This window comes from Neopsephotus bourkii, unplaced genomic scaffold, assembly GCF_033783945.1.
Source record: "Neopsephotus bourkii isolate Nb327-2 ecotype Australia unplaced genomic scaffold, CSIRO-AGI_Nbou_v1 NB_951, whole genome shotgun sequence".
Lineage (NCBI taxonomy): Eukaryota > Metazoa > Chordata > Aves > Psittaciformes > Psittacidae > Neopsephotus > Neopsephotus bourkii.
In genome coordinates, this window is record NW_026901445.1 from 3,130,018 (window position 1) to 3,151,844 (window position 21,827).

Consider the following 21,827-nt stretch of genomic DNA (forward strand, 5'->3'; position numbering starts at 1 on the left):
CCTGGAGCTTCCTTAGACATGTCCATGTTTGAGACATGGTATCAGACTGTTCCTTCTCAGCTCTAGTAACCTCACATATCACATCATGGGGGTTATTGCATTTCAGCTTGTTTTGGAATAATCAACCCTCTTGTATTCTCTCCAGGGAACAGTGATCCTCATGGCACTTCAGAGTCAACTGTGCCTGTATCCATGATGAATGTTGCTTACTTTGCTCAGAAGCTGGTTGAGAAACTGAACAGCAGAATGTTTGCTGCTGACCCCAAGCAAATCCTGATCTTCTCTGTCAAACAGATTGCAGGGGTGAGTTACATGATTTTTTTTCCAACTGTGAGCATGTTGTAATGGGCTCTTTCACACTGATGTTGTGATACCACAATTCTCAAAAAGATGACTGTAATCAGTTTGGTAATTGTGCATGTTCCTGTTTTCTTACATGAGTACATAATGGTTCTAAATGACAATCAGAGCTAGATGGTGCAGCATAAAGAAGAGACAGCTTCTTTTGTGCTGCTGTCTGTTGGCTATGTACATGTTGCTGAACAGGAATAAATCTCTTCCACAATTCGGGGGACTTCAGCAGAAATGCAGAAAAATTGAATTTGTATCTAACCGGAAGTTAAGAGGAATTTTGTTAAAATAAGTTTGCAATAGCTTAAATGAAGTGAGAGGGGAGGATCCTTGGGGAGAGATTTCTTTGAGCAAGCCAAGTACTCTGTTCTTTTCTTTTCACAGGTCTTAGGAAGCTCTATTTCTCAAAAGGAAGTTCTCCTCAATGCCCTGTACAGCTGTCTAAACAGAGCCATCCTATACTGCCTATCCAGACCACAACAGTCGCTGCCTGAACAGTTTAATGTCCTGAACACTCTCAATGTCCTGCAGGAGCAGTGGGACCTTATTTTTGCAACTTACAACTCAAATAATAATTTTACCATCTGCCTAATGTACTGCCTTTGCCAACTGAATTCTGGCAGGTACAAATATTCATCTCAGTATAGTGCTTGTTTACATCTCTGTGCTTTTATCTATGGGAGTGTATGCAGAGAGGGAGCTTTCATAAAAGTTGGGCAATAGCCATTTTAGTGAATCACTAGAACCTGAGACTGAGCTATATTTCGATAGAGTAAGGACTTTGGATGTGGTACATGTACTGCATCCTACAAAGATTTGACCCATTGGGCTCAGTGCTCTGAGGGTTTAAAGCACCAGTTTGCTTTAAATATGACAAACCTTCTCCTCTGACTTGGTGTCTGTTGAAGTGTCAGATTAAAGCCATTTAGGGAAAGACAGCTGTTTTCCTCATAGACTTAAACATGAAAAACAACAACAAAAATATTTTGGCACAATTTTTTATTATTTAATTTAGAAGGTAGGAAATTTACTAATGTGGGCAGTATCCTGGAGGCAATGGATTGTCTTTCAGCAAGAAAGTGGAAGGGATAAGATGTTCTTCAGTATCAGAAGGCTATTTTTTCATTGAAATATACTAGTGAGCAGAAAGTTTCCTACCACCTCTCTTTCTCAAAGGCAGACTAGTACATGTTTTTGTGAGTGTAATAAGCAAGGGATATCGGATGGTGATAACAGTGACTTACTTTTTTTTTTTTCTTCATTTTGAAAAGGGCAACTCATTTCAGAGACACCCAGACAAGCTTGATATTTGCCTAAGTAGAACCCTTAAATTTGCACTTAGGTTTAACTGCTACTCTTTATTAACCAAAGCATATGTGTTGTGTCTGTTTTACTCATCCAGCATTTCCAGCAGCTTACTCATTTTGGAGGAGTAACTGCAGTTAACAAGGTTGAACTGATTTCAGTGGAGCTGGCTCACAAGCCCAGCATTAAAGCAAGAATCTGGAAATGCTCCTGGGATGTGGGCTAGAATCACTCCTTAAGCGTGCAGGTGGCCAGTCTCTAAGATATCTGCATGAGCTAATTTAGGGAGATGTTCTTCTTGATCCAGCAGCTATTCTTGTGAGGGTACTTTTCAAATTTATATAAAATTGTGCATGGGTCTTGTGAATCTGTTACGGTTATTGTTACTTGGATCTGAGCTGCAAAGTCCTGGTCATACTGAAGTTGGGAGTTTTATCCATACCCACTCTGTTCACTATTTTTACAGGTGATGTATCAGAGGTACTCTTGCTAATGTAAGATGGGGAACTGTTTCAGTTCAAGCCTTCTGTGCTGCTTAGTTGGTCTGAATTGAATCCATTAACACAAGATCACAACAGAAATAAGCTGCACTTCCTGTGGCCTTTTCTTGATTGTTCTCATTCCAGTCAGATAATAATTTCCAGGGCAAAACTGTTGAGATGGGGTAAGGGTTGTTTGTATGTAGCAAGAGCAGAAAACATTTTATTTTTTTTTTCAAATATATTACAGTAACGTTGGTGTTATCCAAAATCTGAACACAGCAAACCCAGGGAATCAGAATTGTGGTGTTTAAAAGAAAATCCAAAATTAAAATGGCAGGTTTGCATACCCAAGAGGTCTGACTCTCCCATGTAGTAGTGCCTTTTTGTAACTGAAAGAACATAGTAAGTTACTAGTGCTTCTATATAATATATATACTATTGACAGCACTTCTGTGACTGAGTCCAGGTTCTCTTAACTAAGCCTGTTGTATTTATTGTAAGTATTACTGCTGTGCTGAAATTCCTGGTATCTTTTACCTACTGACTGCTAAATTACCTGACACACATCCCACTCCCAAAGCACCACTAACTTTTTATGGCCATGGTGATGTTCTCAACTATAATCTAAGTGATACTAATATCATGGTGCTAATGTTTGCAGTTTGTTTGTGCAGAGTGCTTTATAAACTGAATAAACAACCACTGGTGCAAAGAAGTTAGACTAAGAAAGCAGTTCAGGCAATGTTTCCCACGCAAGGGCAGATACCTCTAGTGAAGGAATTCAGAGCAAAGTGACAGCATGCAAGATGCTCTGGGGAAGTGTAAGAAATCTGGATACAATCTGGCTACATTAATACAGCCCCTGTGTTCTATCTAACTGAGATGAATGGTACATAGAAGTCCACTAAGAAGTGCAGGGGTAAGGCATATATAACAGAGTAATCTGTAGGATCTTGGTGACTGCTCCTTGACTTCAAAAAACAGACTGGCAGTGGTTAAGTTCCCACCTCGTAAATCCTGCAGTATTGTGTAAGTCCTCAAGCCTGGAAATACTGATCTACTAAATGAATTGGGGTGGATGTGTAAAAATAACTCACGTGCCCTCCTTTTTTTTTTCTTTGTCACAGCTACTCAGAAGGTTTTGGGGTGGATGCAAAACCAAAGCTGGCTTCGTATCACAAAATTTTCCTCACACCCAGTGAAGAGGAAAGGGGCAACCTGCCTACTCCAGATGACGGTAATTTATAGCACATGTTGCCTTTAGCATATTGGGAGGGAAAGTGCCTAGCTTAAATAGTTATCAGAGCAGCTTGTGCAAGCGCTACTTAATTGCTTCTTCAGTGTATAAGCACTGTAAGCACAGCATAGAGGAAGTTGTGATAAAATGACTTGTGCTTGCATCATACCTCTTTATTCAAAATTCATACCCCACGTGTTCAGCAGTGATTTGTATCAGTCTGGAGATCTCTTCATTCGTTGTGACTGTCCTGGGTTCAGCAGTAGCAGTCATTTTTCTCCTTCTTAGTAGCTGGCACAGTGCTGTGTTTTTGACTTTCAGCCTGGGAACAGCACTGCTAACACTGATGTTTTTAGTTGTTGCTCAGTAATGTTTACTCTGACCAAGGACCTTCTGAGCCTCATGCTCTGCCAGTGTGGAGGGGAAGCTGGGAGGAAGCAGAGACAGGACATCTGACCCAAACTAACCAAAGAGGTATTCCATACCACAGCACATCATGCTCATTATATAAACTGGGGGCAGTTACCCTCAAGAGTTAGATCAGTGCTCGGGTCAGGCTGCGTATCAGTTGGCAGGTGGTGAGCAGTTGTATTCTCTTCCCTTGTTATTTCCCTTATCATTATTATTATTGGTGGCAGCAGCAGTGATTTGTGTTACACCTTAGTTCCGAGACTGTTCTTATCTCAACCCATGGGAGTTATATTCTTTCGATTCTCCTCTGCATCCCCCCAGGAGCTGGGGGGAGAAAGGGCGGGGGGGGAGTGAGTGAGCAGCTATGTGGTTCTGAGTTACTGGCTGGGCTTAAATCATGACAGTGGCCAGTATCAGTGCCCAGATACATACTATTTGTAGCTCTGTTTCTTTTCTGAAGGCCTATACAAAGCTTCTGTCTGTTGTACACAGGAAGAAACATTTTGCTCTTTTAAGAGAAAAGCTGTAAAATTTGGGGGCTGGATTCAGTGTGTTGGCTGAGCTGCAACATACGGCAGAGTGGTGCTCTTTTTGTATATAAATATTGGCTTGGATATGATTCAACCAAATAAGTCTCTTTTGAAGGGAAATACAGCAAAACAGATCAGCACTTCCTTATAGAGCATCCTGTTGCTATGTCAAATTATTCCATGACTCAGTTACCCTCCACCCACCATCTCTAATGAAGTTTGGCAACATAAAGGAATGTGCTTTAGCATTCTGTGTATGAAAGTAAGATCATCAAAGTTCTGATGAGATGGTTTTCGAAGACAGAAACAAGTTAGAACCATCTGTCACTCCTACTTGTTTCTTTCAGAGAGTTGAAATATAGTAAAAGTAATGACCTGCTGTTTTCTGTTCTAGACTAAGTAGTCTGTCTTAGAACCTATGGAGGCAGTAGGAAAAACTGAGCAACTCCTCTGACTCTAGCTGTGAGTCTGGACCCACGCTGTTCCAAATGAGATGTTTTTCCTTTATCTACTGTTTGACTTGTTGCACAAAAAAATGGTTTTTCATTTGTAGTTTCTTTTGTTTCCTAGTGCATCAGGAGATTCTGAGAACAGTAGAAGTCATCTGGAAGCAGCTCATTTCTCAGAGGCGGCAGGCTCTGGAGGACACTTACAAGATGGATCTTTCCGTAAAAGGAAATGATAGAGAAAGGGACATGAAGTTAACAGAAATCACTCCTTTATGGGAAGAAATTATGACAAAAGCTTGGCAACACTTGATAGGTCTCTGTCTTTTATGGAACCCTTATTGTAGTAAGCAAAGACATTGCAGGAAATGTAGCACTTAATGGAAAGTCACTGGTACTTTGGTTATACCCTTCCTCTGCACAACACCTGCTAGATAAAGCAGATTCTCAGTGACTGTCATGAAGGAATGTGATTGTTTTCTGTGTCATGCCCTAGCCCTTCTGTAGTCACAGATGATGATGGGTGATGTTGTAGGGCTTGACAGTTTTATCCCATAGGAGAATTTAAAAGGGAGGATAATTGGGTGAAGAAGAGTGTCCCAATGTGTGTAGTGCTGCAGTAATTCAAAGTTCATGTCTGTGTAATGAAACTGATCTGTGGCAGTCCTCTGTGAGGTTTTTAAAGATTTGAGGAGTACCTGCTAATTCAATGCTTCTCCTATATATATAGAAGGACAATCCAGCTGGAGTGAGGCGCTGCCGTTTTCTTGTGCCTTGTGTAACAGGGGTACAAATCCTCTACCTTCCCACAGGTTCAACTTCAAGTCTTACAAACTTTTTTTTTTTTTTTCTTCTGTTCTGACCCACAGCGTCCGAAAAGAAGCTTCTCCAGCATAAATCAGGGCTAGGCCTGACACAGAGCAAGCACAATTCCTGGAGCGAAAGCCTCTCTTCAGCTATGAAATTGATGCCTGGCCGAAACACAAAAGAAATTACATGCAAATCTGAGGTAACTTCTGCTCTTTGTCTTCCTTGGCTGTGTCACCGGTCTGCCTTTTATACAGCTCTGTCTGGGCTTGGGAGACTTCTCAGTATATCTGTTGAAATGTTCCATTGTAAAAGAGACACCCACTGCAGTTAAAGTTCCTTTTCTAGACTACTAAAAATAATCAGTAAGAAATAGTCATCGATATGAAGACCTTCAGTTGGCAGACTTAACATATGATGTATTAATGCATACTTTTTGCTTGAGGCCTAGTTATTGCGCTTGAAAGGAAAAACCTAAGCAGCCTGTGTGTGTTTGTGCTCACAGGGCTCTGCTTGGATCAGAGCAAGGTGAGAGGATGCTGGCCTTACTGCTGCTTTTGACTTACATCACTTATGTAAATCTTGTCCTTCAGACACTAAATTAGTAAAAATCATCTGGTATTACCATAGTGCTGTCTTTTCACTTTATACTCATTATGAAGTATTAAAGGTCCACATTTTAGTTTAGCCTCAAGAGATAAAGACATGCTTATAAAACCCAGGAATGGGTCTGTAAGGTATGCAGCATTCCCACTGCCAGCAATGCAGCTGGACTATGTTTTCCATGTGTAAGCTCCCCCTTTGCTGAGAGGGCCATTTCCATGTTTTTGCTGGGCATCGGAAGTACAAATAAAAAGCATTGGTTAGATGTTATGTAAGTGGGTTAGGGCCACAGTAACTAGCTATAGGGTAGAGCAGCAGTGCATTGACAGAATATTCAGAGCTTTGGACTGAGCTTGTGTTACTGCAGTGCTGAACATATTAAGGTCTTTTTTTCTCCTGCTGAGGAGACAGTGAGTCTGCTACAGCATCAGTTTGGGAGTCTTAACCCTCTAACTCAAGCTATAGCAGATTGCACCTTTAAACCAATGATAGCTGTTTCAATTCCAGATGTATGGGTGAGGAAGTTTATGATACCCAAGTAATGTGTCCGATAGTACCTTACTGAGCTGCAAGCTTTTTCTCAGCATGTCAGAGAATCCTTCTTTTTCTTTAAAATCACTTTGCTGCTTACAGAGTGAGCAAGTTCTTCCCAGGTACATATGTAGTCTGTGATGTCATACTGCAGGAGCATCGACTATTTGCCCTGGGGTCTGTTTAATTATTTTTTAAAATTAATTTTGATTATTACAGCTGATTACACCTCAGTGAGCAATGTAATTGATATTTGTAAATGTATCCCAAGGAACATTTTGTACAACATGCTTTTTGCTGTTGAAGGTTAAAGACTTCGTTATTGGTTTTTCCCTAAATATGCCCACATCATTAGTTCCTCCAGTGAAGAGGTTGCCATCTGGAAAAGGCAGTGCAGAGACATTACTCAGGCACAAGTGCATGAAATTGGTGTTTCTGCATCTTCTGTCTCTCTTCTGCAAGGAAGCGGTTTGTAATTAAAGGAGCTGGTTTTGGAGGAAACATTACTCATTTGGTGTTATTCCTTATCATGTCAAAGACTGACAGCTCCACACTTCTGATAAATTGTTCCTCTCAATGTGATATCAAGCTACAACTCCAAATGTTCTTCTCCCTCTTCCCCTTTCTCCCTCCAGCCTCTTTGAAAGATTTTGATGCACTTTTCAGGGAGATGAAATCTAAGAGGAAAAAATTAATTTCTTTGCTCCTTAACATCCCTCTTTCTTTGTACACTTCACAAGTAAGGTAAATAGTAAAGATTTCTGTATCAAAGGAAATTGGGAGCACAAGTTAAGTTAAAAGCACATGGTATTTGTGCTTTTAACTCTTTTTTTTTACCTCACTTAGGGAGTCACTTTAGAAATTGTAATGTGATTTCAAATAATTTGCTGTGTCTCGGGTGCCTTCTGTATTCACTTGAGGGAAAATCTTCAGATTCTGGCCTCTGCCTTCATTACTACTAGTATGGACCTGTATGTCCTACAGCAATAGGCACCTGGCTGAAACATTGCAATGCAAGGCCAAATAGCAGCATGAACTCATATTGAGAGACAAAGCATTTAAGTCTCATAGTGAAATAAAAAACCTTTGCATTTACCAAGAGCTAAGCATGATTGTTCCTAACTGAGCAAAACTTATTAAATTCGACAAAAACGCAGAAATTCAGCCAGGATTTCAAAACTTTGCTCAATAGCAAAAGGAAGTAAGTTGGCTACTTCATTATTTGTTGATTTTCAGTCAACAAAGGAATCAAATTAGGAAGTTCATGCAGTAGTAGCATTTGCTGCAGATTAAATAAAAAAAACAAACCCACAACAACAACAACAAAAAAACCCTCTTCAAAACTATTCACTTTTCACCTGTTGTCATTTACAAGATAAAAGAGTGTTTTTGAGACCAAATCCTCAATCTGTAAAAACCAGCAAAATTCAACCTATTCACTCTATCAAAGGGTCAGTCCCCATGTTTCTGCTGTACCTTCACTCAGGATCTCCAGCACCAGTGAAGGCAATGCCCTGCAATTTGGTGACAAATGTCCGAGTTGGTAATCAAATGAAGTTTTGTTTTCCCAGTATTTCTGAATCCACTTCGCTATCTCATGCTGTGATCTGGGCTGTGTCTAGAAGGTACGATCATTCAGAAGCAAAAGCATGATCACATTTCTGGTAGAATGTCAATGATCTGCTCTGGTAATTGCTTTTTTTGTGCTTTCTTGGAAGTCTGAGTAGCCATGACGGAGCAAGAAGAGCACCGTAGAAAGTTAGATTTTTTAATGCATACAGTTACAGGTAAATTTGCCAGCAGGAGGGTCTGTAAGATTGAATGCAATGCCAAAGGTTTTCAAAGCATTTACTTTCCTGTTTCAAAGTGAGACTTCTGATCTCTTGCTCTTTGTCCTCCCTTCTTCCCAGTCCCTATATCCATATCTAGGATATGTATGTAATTTTTAGGTTAGCAATGGCCGATTGTTTTTGTCATCTTCAACAAGCTGCAAAAGAATCAATGGACCACTATAACAATCATATTTTGGTAAGCTGTAAATCAGTCAACAGCTCCTACCATGCAGTGTCATGAGGTTCTTGAGGATGAGTGCCTGAGCAAGGATACAAGCAGCATACTTGGCAATAAGACACACTGCTTCAGGAGTGTAGATGTAGTTGTTCTTCTATACAAGAAATATAAAGCCTCCTGAGTTTTACAGTAGGCCTGATCATGCTTGTCCTCTTCTGTTTTGGTTGATTAATCACATTCCTTTATGCCAGAGGCCCATGCACCATCAGAGAATGAAACAGAAAATGTATTTTTATTCCCAGACTTCAGAATGAAGAGGTTTACTGAGACCTTCTAACTTGTAATTGCAAAACCAGAAACTTTAGGGTAGGATTTTGGTCAGGAAATATACACTTGTGAAGACAGCTATAGATAACAAGCCAATATCTGAGCTCCCTTGTGCTAGTTTTGTCACTCTGTCTATTGCAAAAGAATGCCTTCTAGTTAAATGATGGGAGAAGTCAGCCTTTGAACTCTTCAGGATTTTTGAGCAGTTTGATGGATAGCTTGGTTTCTGCTCTGCTGCCCTTAGTGTATGCAAACTCACTGCAGAGCTAACAGCAAAAGAGCATTTAATGATGTAGCTCTATGAACCAGAAGATACTGGGTGCAAATTTTGACTTTACTAGGAATAATTAATTTTTCTTTAGTTGACTGTATAGTAAGAGCCCATCTCTTGTATTTACTTTTGTAAGTAGCAGCCAGACAGTTAAACCCACAGCAAACCTGTAAAAGATAACTGCATCAAAATGTCAGTGAGAGCCTTCTCCATCCCTGTGACTTAGTTTCTGAAGTCAGGAGCTTTGAGAAAAGACCTTTTGGCTGAGACTTAAGTCACAGTCAGACACAAAATCTATTTCAGGGCAGCCCTGAACAAAAAAAATTTACTAATTTGGGATGAAGGATGAACAAGCTCAACTTAGTTCACAATAGCTGAAATGAAGAAAATGATAGAAATATTTGACACAAAATCACAATTATCACTTAAATATTTTTCTTACCACTTACTTGGGCTTTTACCAGCTTTTCAAGTTAACTAAGTTAAAACAAGCAAACATAATGATATTCCTTTGAATAGTTCATCATTTGTGTAACATCTTTATCTTCATAATAGAAGAATATTTAACATCACTAATTATCTAATTAAGTTCATTAACTATCCACCAACAGTGCACCATGAAGTTGACATTATGTTCTTCTGTCAACAAATGCTTTGATTTCTTAGGAAGTAATTAAAATGTAAATTAGCGTGTCATTAGATGCACAAGGGAAGTTTGGAATCAAATATTCATTTCAAAACTGCTCATAGCACACATTTTTTTACTTTGATGAAAGTAGGCACTTTACTATTAATGATGTATATTAAACAATTTCCATTATAATATTATTGTCTTGTTTAATAACTGGCTCAAAGCTAAATTACAGTATGCTGCGGCAAGCTGTAAAAAGTTTCTTTAACTTTGAACAAAGAAATTTTTATGTCCTTTTAAGTAGCTATAAGGCACATTGCTCATTTATCATTTTCAGATTGTTTACAAGATCATAAAGAAATAATTCAACAGGTCAATAAGTTAAATAAGAGCTGCATGATATCAAATGCAGAGCTGTCTGATCTTATGTAATACAAATCACTAAACTTTCTGGAATATATGGGAATAATTTCACGTGCATTGAAGATAACTGTTTATCAGAGAAGTTGAAATATAAAGGTTGTATGTTGATGAATACAAATTATTAGGCTGACTCAGATCCACAAGCCGCTATCCCCACAGTCTGGCCCCTAAAAATCCAGTACTGGTTGTTACAGGAGATGGTGTGTGACAGCACAATGCACCGTAGAAAAATTATCCTAGCAAATTTTTTTTTCTTATTCTATAACATAGAATCATAGAATAGTTAGGGTTGGAAAGGACCTTAAGATCATCAAGTTCCAACCCCCCTGCCATGGGCAGGGACACCTCACTCTAAACCGTATCACCCAAGGCCTCAGCCAACTTGGCCTTGAACACAGCCAGGGATGGAGCATTCACAACCTCCCTGGGCAACCCATTCCAGTGCCTCACCACCCTAACAGGAAAGAATTTCCTCCTTATATCCAATCTAAACTTTCCCTGTTTAAGTTTTAACCCATTACCCCTTGTCCTATCACTACAGTCTGTAATGAAGGGTCCCTCCCCAGCATCCCTATAGGCCCCCTTCATATTAAAACCTGAACTAGAAGACATAATATCCCTTATGAAACTTTGTGTGGGTAACTGGTCAGTGGAAGTTCTGTGATTTTAAACTCAGTGGTGTCCTATGGCAGTGAAGTCCTTTCATTTAATTAAAAATGTATGAAAAGATGTTTTCTTCTTGCTTCCAGCATACTTTTTAAAATATACTTCTGCCTTTCAAGCTAGAGATTATGTCTGGTTCAGGTTTAAGCTTGGGTAAACGATTTCAGTCAGCAGAGTTAAATGTTTTAAGCTGTTGATATTGAAATCTCATCTGTCAAGTGCTTCTGGTTGCAGAGTTTTATTTTCATAGAGGTGATACCAAGAGAGTTGAATGGTATTAATGTGCATGAAAGCAGTTTTATTTGGTTGCAGAAAAAAAGCAGAAAAAATTGCTAGACACTGAAATAGATTTTTTTTCTTTGCTGAATATATAGAAAGACAAGTATATTTTTCATATTTCTTAGCTCAAATATGTCATTTTATGTACAAAAATTCTGAAATAAATTGTTTTAATTAAGTTACTTTATATGGATTGTTTGGTTCAGAAGCCTGAAGTGACAATTTAAACTGAATCAAACTTACATTTGTGTTTTAAAACTTTGAGTGGAATCAGCATTCTTATCTGCAGTTTCTGACAAGAAAATTATTTTTCATTATTCATTAATTTTTAAGTTCTATGTTTGTTCTATTTTTAAGTAAAAGAATGCATTTTTTTAATCATGTTAGTTATTATTAGAAATCTATAAGGAGAAGAATTATTAACAAACTTGCTTATCAACAAGTTAGGATTCTATATATGGTGTCTTATCTCATGCAAGGAGCAGTGTAAAATGCACACAGGACTTGGGGTGCCCGACTTAAAAAATTATGTATAAGTTTCTATATAAGACAGCAGGGACTGAAAAAAATAAGTATTTTAAGTGCACTTTAAAAAACTAAGTATAAGTTTCTATATAAGACAGCAGGGACTGAAAACTGTGCAGAACATGGACTGGATGGCAGGACATGCAAGAAGAGAGCAGGAAATCAAGGGAGGTCATAGAAATCTTTTTAAGATGAAATTAAATGTTTCTTCTAAGTGAAGGTAAAGTTCACTACCCTGTGATGAAGTCTGTGGCCATTGATTTCTTGTTACCCAAATTAAGGAGAAAGCTTGGTTATGCCTGTGTTCCATTCATGCTTTCTGCTTGAGGAGTCCAGGATTGTTCTGCAGGTACTAAAAAACTCCAGGAGTAATCTTGTCACCTTTAAATGCATGTTATTTTGGGAAAACTGATAATTTTAGGGACCAGGGAAGAGATGTTTCTTTGTACTCTGTACTCTGATCCCTAAGAATATGCTAATGTTTACAGAATTATTTTGTCTGCTAAAGGATTAGAAGTGCACACTTTTCTTAAATAAAAGCCATGATTCAATGACTCCATTGCTGTTCCCCATAATGCCTTCATTACCTTCACCTTCCACTAGAGGTAAAAGGTAATACTTCTGCTGTAACAGGATGGAAATATCAACAGGAGTCCATCAAGAGGTTGAGTGAATTATCCCAAAGTCACAGAGGTAATTCTCAGAGATAGGATTAAAGAACAAACATGTCTTGCCTCCCACTGTGCTTTTTTGTTATTAGGGTACAAGTTACTGTTTCTCCCAGGAATTCACTTCTTCAGTAGTATCATCTCTTAAAGGAGTGTATGTATTCACACATGCATACATACATACATATATATAGTTGCTGTAGTAGTAATGCTTCTGTGCTGCCTGAGTTTAGATGACAAATACAGTTTGGAAGTCTCAATACATGAACACTATACTTTGGGTTTATCGTCTTGAAACCCATCCCTCTGTGTGGGTACATTTATGATGCACTGAAAAATTGAGTTTTTTCTCATTAAGTCTGCTATTCCCCAACCAACTGGTGATGCCAGGAATCCATCCATGATCCTTAGGAGCAGTTGGCACTGTGCATTAACCTCCTAGCGGGTTGAGGCACGAAGCTTCCATGCAACACTTAACTGCTGGAACTACAGTCTGCTGAAAAACTAAATGAATTTTGGCAAAGCAACAATAAAATCCACATGGCTATAACAATTTTGTGATTCAAAAGAGTCTGCAAACAAACCATAGTGTGGAGAGTGTATGCAAAGGACTATCATAAACTGCTCTTCAATCTGCTAAGGAAAATGCTATCTCCCTTAGATTAATGCTTGTTACCTGGAGACTAATGAAACATTTTTCCTCTTTAGAAATGGGCCTACTTGCTTCCTAGTGCATAATCAATTACTTAAAAAGTAGTCTGATCACAAGATGGGTGGGTTGCTGTTTGCACAGGGCAGCTGCGTTTCTGATTCACCATGTTAGATTCAGCAAGAGTAGTAGATTTGGAGATGTTATGCACTTTGTCCCTGTATCTGAATACAACAAGGGTGGTGGATTGGAGACTTCACCCACCTCTTGTAATTTACTACAAAACTTGTATTCTTCTCTGTAAAACTGCAATGTTAGCTGTAATTTTATCCTCTGCTTGTGATGCTGATTAAGAAAAGATTGATTTATTCTCTCTGATTTAGTAGGAAAGGACCAGAAATGTTGGGCTTTAATTGTGCATGTCAGGAGGGGAAAATCTGGTTAAATGTGTGGAAAAAGAAGGAGCATGAGAAGAGTACTGAATACGCGATCGTTTTCAGACCTCAAAAGAGCTTAGACTCTTAGGTGACAGGAGGTCCATGCTGGCTAGTGCTTGAAGTCCAGAGGACAGGACTAGGATGTGGGTTTGTCAAGAGGAGCAAAGCTGCACCACAATTGGATGCCATTTAATGTTGAGCTGCTGGGAGATACATACTTAAATAAAATTCAACAGTTTGCTCTTTGTAAAATGGCATTTTCTTAGTGTTTTTCATCAAAAAGTGCAGATTTGATGTTTGATTTGAGGTGGGATGAGTGTATCACATTAGTATCATGTCATTTTTCTCATTCTAATGATGCTAATATCCTGTTTCCCTCTTTTGCAGTCACCACCCATAGTTTTTAAGCATGTTAATTTGCTACTTTCAAAGTTCAGGTGTGATGTTTATATCTGTATGTTTGTGCCTTAAATGCTAGGGTTAAAGGCAGATCTGCCCCTCTTCAGTAGCAGACAACCTGTATATGAGTTGTGAAGTACGTGCCTAAACACATCCCGAAACCGTTGTTTCTTGAATCTGTTTCTGCCATGCATAAGCTCTTTGCCATTGTCACATACGCTATTTACATGACGTTTGTTCTGTCCCCAAGAGCTCTTTACCTTCTCTTCAGTTTTTCTGTGCCCATGGAATATTTTCTTAAAAGGTAGTGATTGCTTGAATAGCTGTAATTAGATAAAAAACCTTACGTGTAGAATTGCGAAACCAAAAGTTAGAGGAAAAAAATATGTAGACTCTTGTGATATAAGATTTAATATCTGGTAAATCAGCTATATTAGAACATGATGTGGCACTGGGAACATAAGGGTAGAAGGGATTTTCAAATTGGTTCATCAAATCCTTTCCCCCTCTCACTACTGCATGTTGTCACCATATGCATCCTCTTTATTGGTCTATCAGGCTGCTTCAAATTAATTCAGGTTGGGTTTTCCCCCCCATCAAACCCCCTTTCCCTGCAACCAGGTCATAGTGACAGGATGTTTCAGAAACTGGTCTTAGTTTCCCCATCTGTAAGCTGAATAATTTGACCTATTTCATAAAGATCTCTGAGATGTACCAGTGAAAAGTGTTATACAAGAGTAGATACTTTAGTTGTAGCTGCAACGTCATATGAATGCTTTCACTGTGTGAGCTTGTATATTTATATTTATTTTGCTCAGAAGAGCTAAAGTTGTAAACTAATATCACTAGATCTAGTCCTCCCCAGGAGATGACTAAAGCACATGTGTCAAAACAAGTATATGGGTATTCTCACTTATCATCCATAGGATTACTTATTTGGCACAGTGAGGGATCTGGGTATCTGGGCTTTCCTTCAGCTCTCTTTGTGTGCGGCCAAGTCCAAGCTCTTCCAAGTCCAAAACTGTTTTGCCTTGAGGTTTATTTTTATTTATTAAGAGTTTTGACAAATACTTTGGTGTGCGTGTGTGTTCTGTAATACAACACATAGCTTTTAATTCCTCAAAGACAGCCTCAAACTGCAAAGCTCCAATGACATAATGTTTCTTTAAGAACGAACTGTGGCATATGTGGTGTGTATATCATGCAATGTGAGTTTATTATGGCAAGCCTGAATATTTATGGGGTGGAGGAGTGTTAAGTGATATATATATATATGAATAATAAAAAATCAGACATAAAACGTTCCAGAGCTCAGTAAAGTATTGTTAACTTAGAAGTGACACTTCAACTTTTTTTTTTTTTACTTTTTTGTTTCAACTTCCTCTTATTACAAGCAGCCTTGCAATTGCTTTAGTTGAAAAAAATTATAGAAAATCCGCTCTCCATTTTTGTTTTGGTTTGGTTGGGTTTGGGTTTTTGGCATGCTAATTCCTTTGTTTGACAGCATATTTCTTCTTGCTGGTTTTACCTTTCCCCAGTGATAATCACTCTCTCTCCTATTTGCATGAGGTCTCCGTGCAGCAAGAGGAGAAATGGGGTTTGATTCTGTGGTTTTGTTGTTTTATTTTAATGGGGAAATAGCTTATAAATTCCATCACCTTTTCAAGCTCTAAATATTGGCTGTGGAATCTGAGGCAGCAAAACAACCTGATTCTACTCAGAATGTGATTGTCTAAGGCTGCAAAGCAGAGAAATCTGTATAAAGAAATATTTACAGCATAGTAACATACTCAGATTTTTTTGAAATGATGGATCAATACGGCCTTTTAGTCTGCTCTGTCCTACAATGCAGATCTTATTTCCTGCATTTACATCTGCTTTTATGCATATGAAACTCATGTTACCAATATTACAAGTATCAAAGCTGGCATATTGTTTTGCTCAAGATAGATATTACAGTGTGGCACTATTTTATTTTATAAATGGTTACCTACAATTCTTAATGGAAACTGTTTATTTGTTAGAAATTTGTTTTTATTTGTTTGTTTTGTTGGGTTTTGTTTATTAGGGTTTTTTTCCCAGTCACAGAGATCTCCAATTTTGTTAACTGTTCATTTAATTTTGCAACCAGATGGTTTTCCTGTGAGGATGATCATCAGGGACATGTTCATCTGGTGGAAGATGGCTAGATATAGCATTCAGAAGCCACAATGGTTAGTCTTCAGTTCACCAAATGTGGCTAGCGGAATTTTTCCTTCTTAGGACCCTTCATATATTTCAAAGGCTAGAAGCTGGGTTAGTGAAGTTTGTGAGAATCTCTTCAATGTGGGCTTTGACCTTAGGGGTCTGATTGGTGACCATGAGCAAAATGCAAACTACAAGCAACTTTGAAACAGCTGCCAGTAGAGCACTGACTAGGCTTGAATAGCCTGTGGGTATCTGAAATGCTTGTTAATACCTGGAGGAATTGGTTGTCTACTCTGAATGGCTTTTACCCTCTGTCCACATGGAGCTGAGAACTTAGCTTTTCTCCTGTACTGAGCCCAGCTCAATAGCACAGAGATGATGTTGCTTTCTAGGTCAGCCTTTATGGGAGTTTTATATGAATTATGGAATAGTTTTGTGAGGCCACAACTGTGATTACAGGTTTAATGATGCTTTAAACAAACAAAAATGTAATGACTTTCATCAGAGTAAAAAAAGGAGCTTCCTGCAGGGAAACACCAATAAATGTGACTTCGCGGCAGGGGCACAGACCTGGCTGAGAGCCAGCAGTAATCAGCACACCACATAGACCTTGTGTGTTAACTTAATTATAGCACAGTGCAAGCAGCAGCTAGATAGTTTGCTGTGAGGAATCACTGCCAGCATGGCACAGAGTCCATGCATTTAAAAGTTACCCATTGATCCATGGCTTTAGGTACTGAGAGGCTGGAACTTTCACAGCCAGTTTAGCTTTGTGCAGTATCACCTTTGTCAAGGAAGTTTAGATGGGTATGAGAGCCTTGGAATGGTACTCTAACCTCTCCTGTATAACAAAAAAAAATGTAGTAGCTATCCTTGTGTTTGCATAGAAAAGTCTGTGTTACCAGACTCAGACTTTGGTTTGGTTTGGTTACTTGGGTTTTAGTTATAAATCAGGAGGTTGGTTACTTAGACCATGCGGCTTGCTTTGCGAGGCAAGGTCTACTGGGAGCTGATGGGGCCAGTCTAAGGGGAAGAACTGCTTTGGTAGGAGACTTGCCAGGCTGGTCAAGGCAACTTTAAATTAGATTTGTTGGAGAAAAGCAGCAGTGATCCTTCCCAAAACTACCAGTCAGATATCAGCACCTGTAATGAATGACTGGAGTGATGCAGAGCTGCTCCAGCCAATGAGTCAGATTTATTCAGAGCTCGGCTTAGATGCCTGTATACAAACACTCATAGTATGACGAATAAACAAGAGCAATTAGTGATGTGTGCACGTCTACAGGTATATGATATCATTGGCATCATGGGAACATGGAAAAGAGAAACCTGCATGGAGACTTCATAGCAGCCTTCCGGTATCCGAAGGAGGCCTACAAGGATAACAGATAGGGAGTCTTCATCAGAGGCTACAGTAATAGGACAAAGGGTAATGGGTTTCAATTTAAACTGGGAAATTTCAGGTTAGATATAAGGAAGAAGTCCTTTACTGTGAGGATGGCAAGGCGCTGGAACACGTTGCCCAAAGAAGTGGTAAGTACTCCATAACTGGCAGTGTTCAAGGTAAGGTTGGCCAGAGCCTTGGGAACATGGTCTAGTGTGAAGTGTCCCTGCCCATGGCAGAGGGCTTGGAACTAGTTGAGCTGAGGTCCTTTCCAACCCTAACCATTCTATAATTCTGTGACTGTAGAAAGTCCCGTGAGTGTTGGACAGCCTGTTAAAACAGAGTGCTGTGCTGGTTTTTCAACTGTCTTCATTCAATAAGGTAAAACAAGCCAGCAGCTTACTCTGCAGTTGTTCAGTGCTTCAGGTATGCACACAGCCTTTCTATATGCTTTGTCTCTCTGATCAGGCAAAGTAAATGTCATGAGAACACTTCAAGTCTCTTTGGTACCCAGAATTTCATAAATGGCTAGGCAAAAGTGGGGAACAAGCCTAGCATTTTCAAAGCTGGAAACTTGTCTTTGATTAAAGTTCAAATTTGATGAATTAGTATGACAATGAATGTCCTAGATTGTATTTTGTAGTTATTTGCATGATGATTTGGCACCTGAGATATTCCATTGAGTTTAATAATGTTTCTGCTAATCTTTTCAAAAGGGAGGCTTGGATAGGATGTGCTGTTTGAAATTCTCTGGTTTGTGTTCTGTGTAGATCTTTGTAAAGACCTGTGTAGATCTGTGTAAACTTTGTGACCCCAAAACCCATGGGTTTTGGTGGAGTAGTTAAGATAATGAAACCCATTTCATTTTCCTGCTCCCTAAGTTTAAGGATTCCACACAGTAGTTCATTGTTCATGATTTTGGGATGTGTTACTCTGAGGTTAGTATTATAGTCTCTGGCTTTTGATTGGAGAGGTAGTGGTTTAGGGCAATCGCATGTCTTGCTGAAGATCACATAACAGTTCATTTCCATAGTGGGGACTGCAACTTGTAATTTCATGACAGCAGTTCATCAGTCTTGTACTTGCACAGAGACCCTTAACTTGAGAAGTTAGTTCCAATAAAACATCAGATGAAATGTATGATTTTTAATGCAAGTTCATTGTTCTGTGAGTCTAGTGCATTCTCGAAGGAAAGGAAAGATGGCCAGGAAGTTCTGTCAGACTGCTTTGGAAAACATGTGTTACCAGAAACACCTGAATAGCACTGGGGTTTAGGGTGTATCTGTGCTCTGTAGTGGAGCGGAGGCAGTTATTACGGGTGTCAGCTCTTCAAATTTCCAGTTTTAGCACTTGCTTAAACATGTCTACATCACAATCCCATTAACTAGTGTATTTATACTCCAAACCACTAATTGTCAGAAGACTTAGGCTCCTAAATCTCAGAAATGTTTCTGGAAACAGCTGGTTTCCTGTGTGCAAAAAGGGGACATGGACTGTTCCTTTGCAGTTTAAGCAGCAAGGAGCATGCCTATTGTTATGCATCCTTACATCAACTGGGGTCTCTACAAAGAGATTAATTGTCTTCTATGCTACCTGCAGTTCTAATTCAGCTCCAAAAAGTGGAGCCTTAAATTTTATTTGCTGTTGTTTTCCTCCTTTTGAGTAGTTCCACTAATTACCCTTATTAAGATCATGGTATGTTTATCTCTGTGGTGAAAGTGTGCAGCTTGCTGTCAGATGATGGCCTCATCACTATCCTGTCTGGAGAGTCACCAGACTTGCAGTCACAAGCCATATTCCCTATTTTTTCTTGTAAAAGAGCTGCTAATGGCACCCTCTGCTCTTCACAGAGTTTATACCTGAAGCACCTTGGTTTAATGTGTTGCAATGTTCCTTCCAGGGATTTGTATCATGTATGGAGCAATACCGAAGGACTGGGCAGGAGCTGTATGCCTCTTTGCACAAGAACCACATACAGGTAAAGAACAGGAATGTTGTGCAGCAGCTTTCTGTTGCTGGAAGGATGATTTTGGACTACCCTGAGAAAGCGGGCATTTCATAAGTGAGATGAGTAGTATGCCCAAAGGAATGCAGAGAATTGATGAGTCAATACTCCACTCCTGACATCATCACTGAGGTGTGATAGAGCCTCACCAATCAGATTCCTCACTTTATCTTCAGAAGCCTTTTTTCTTTGGTTTAAATAAATTATTCCACTCTCACAATGGCAGAAATGAAAGTGAGAACTTTGACCTTGTTTTCTTAGTAGCCAGTAAAACTTTTCAGGAGGCTTCAATCTCACAGCCAGTAAAATCTCACTGTTTCTGTTTCAGGGTTGGCTATCAGAGGCCAACAAGCATTTCATTCTTTGAAATTCTCACCTCCTATCTCTTTTAAATTGATATTTTAGTGATCCCCAGCTTCCTGCGCACACTTCCTAAGCAGAAATAATTCCATTTTTGCCATGCTTGGAGGGAGTACAGTAGATCTCTGATTGAGACTTTCAGACTGTGTTTTCAGTGAACATGGTTGTCATTTGACACAAACATTAACCAGATAAAAATGGAGTGATGCTGTTCTTCAGGCTCACTGCTTTTGAGTTGGAAATGTAATGAAAGAAGCCATTTTGAAGGAGGCTGATGTTTACAACATGCTTATGTTTGTCACTGTATCTTAGTTTAAGTAGTTGCACCTCACACAGCACACTTTCAGTGATCAGCTGTACCTGTGTTTTCTGGGTCTGCAGCCCTTCCTCTGTAGTAGTCCTAACCAGTAGGTTGGGTAAATCCTTCTGAATCACTAGAGTGGTGTTATTGCTGGATGGGACGAGGGAAGTGTAGAAAAGGTGTCACAAAGTGGTTCTGTCCCACAGATGCTGCAGTGTGGTTACAGCAAAGCAGCCAAGGACTGGATGATACTTGAGGAACAACTTTTCTATGGAAGGGGCCCATGGAGAGATGCATCACGATCGTTAGATCCACGATGGATTCTTGATTGTTATGAAGGGCCTTCACGAATGCGGAGGAGGATTCAACTTGTAAACACCCAAGCAACAAGGATGCGAATGAAGAGTGAGGTAGAAAGCATTTGCAGGAGGCACACAATTTCTGTAGCAGTTGCTGGTGACTTTTTTTCCTCTGGTTCTCACCACCTCTGGTTCTCTATTGACTTGTCAATATGCTATGACATGCATAGAGAACCTACTGAACAGGTCTGGTTTCGAGAGACTAAGAGGGGCTGCAATGTGTTTAGCAGCCACAGAATTATTTTTCCTCCTTTCTGTTATAAGATCTCCCCAGACAGATGAAAGCATAACCCAAGTGTACTTTCTGGCTTGTGGGCATAGTGCTTCCCAATGTATGCAACAGAGTCCAGTTAGAAGGGTGCACTGTCCTGTTAGTCTTATGTTTCTTAGGGATGATCAAAAAGGAAATTAGAGTGGTTTGAACTAAGCATTGAAATGTATATGTGGGGTATTTACTACTGTCTGTTGAGTATCTAAGTGCCAAATCCTACAAACCTAGCATTTTAATATTACCAGGAAGTTCCCATCTCTAACACATTTCCAGCTTTCATGTGAAGCTTGGGTTCTGGCAGTTTTCTGTAGGGTCTTCTTTGAAAAGACAATATTCCTTTTGCCTAACTGTTGACATTTGTTCCTACATTTGATTGTTCCTTTGGGTCTTTTCAAATAAGTTTGACTTTCTGAGGCATATATTTGCAAAATAGTTCCAAATCCGTGTTTTTCTCTGCAACAAGGTTCTGAATTACGTTTACCTTTCTGCATATTGCACTCTAGTCATACCTAATCTCTTTTCAGGTTCTCATAGGAAACAGAAATGGAACAACCTCCTCTGCTGAAGTGAATCCAGGTAATGTTTTAGGGCTAAAATCATCAAAAGGGTAGACACAAACAGACAAAGAGAATTAGAGTTAGCATATGGATTTCTAGGTCAGAATTTCATCTAATGAAAAAACCCTTATTGTCAGTTCTCTGGACTAAAATATCACTGTAACATCAGGAGAAAAAAACAATGCAATTGTTATAGGTGATGTATAAACTGTCTTCAAAATTTGTTGCTCTCTTGTTGCCACCAGAAAGATCTCAAAGCAAAAAAGCTATCTATCTCGAAATGAAAGTGTTGAGCATTCTTGGCCCCCTGGAAAGCTTCCAGCTGCTTAAATTCAGAAGGAAAAGTGCGGACTTTCCCTCTGGTTTTAATAGACACTCCACTTCTACCTCTGAAACAGCATATAAAACCAGGTGATAG

At 39.2% G+C, this 21,827-nt stretch overlaps 1 protein-coding gene across 1 annotated transcript in view; it reads left to right on the forward strand.

Moving 5' to 3' along the window:
• WDFY4 (WDFY family member 4) overlaps positions 1 to 21,827 on the forward strand; it is a 140,068-nt gene that overhangs the window by 60,851 nt on the left and 57,390 nt on the right. The window contains exons 35-42 of the mRNA XM_061358826.1: positions 146 to 303; positions 736 to 974; positions 3,266 to 3,375; positions 4,887 to 5,078; positions 5,632 to 5,771; positions 19,457 to 19,534; positions 20,429 to 20,632; positions 21,377 to 21,428. Coding sequence (XP_061214810.1) covers positions 146 to 303; positions 736 to 974; positions 3,266 to 3,375; positions 4,887 to 5,078; positions 5,632 to 5,771; positions 19,457 to 19,534; positions 20,429 to 20,632; positions 21,377 to 21,428 — 1,173 coding nt within the window. The remainder of the gene's footprint in view (positions 1 to 145; positions 304 to 735; positions 975 to 3,265; positions 3,376 to 4,886; positions 5,079 to 5,631; positions 5,772 to 19,456; positions 19,535 to 20,428; positions 20,633 to 21,376; positions 21,429 to 21,827) is intronic.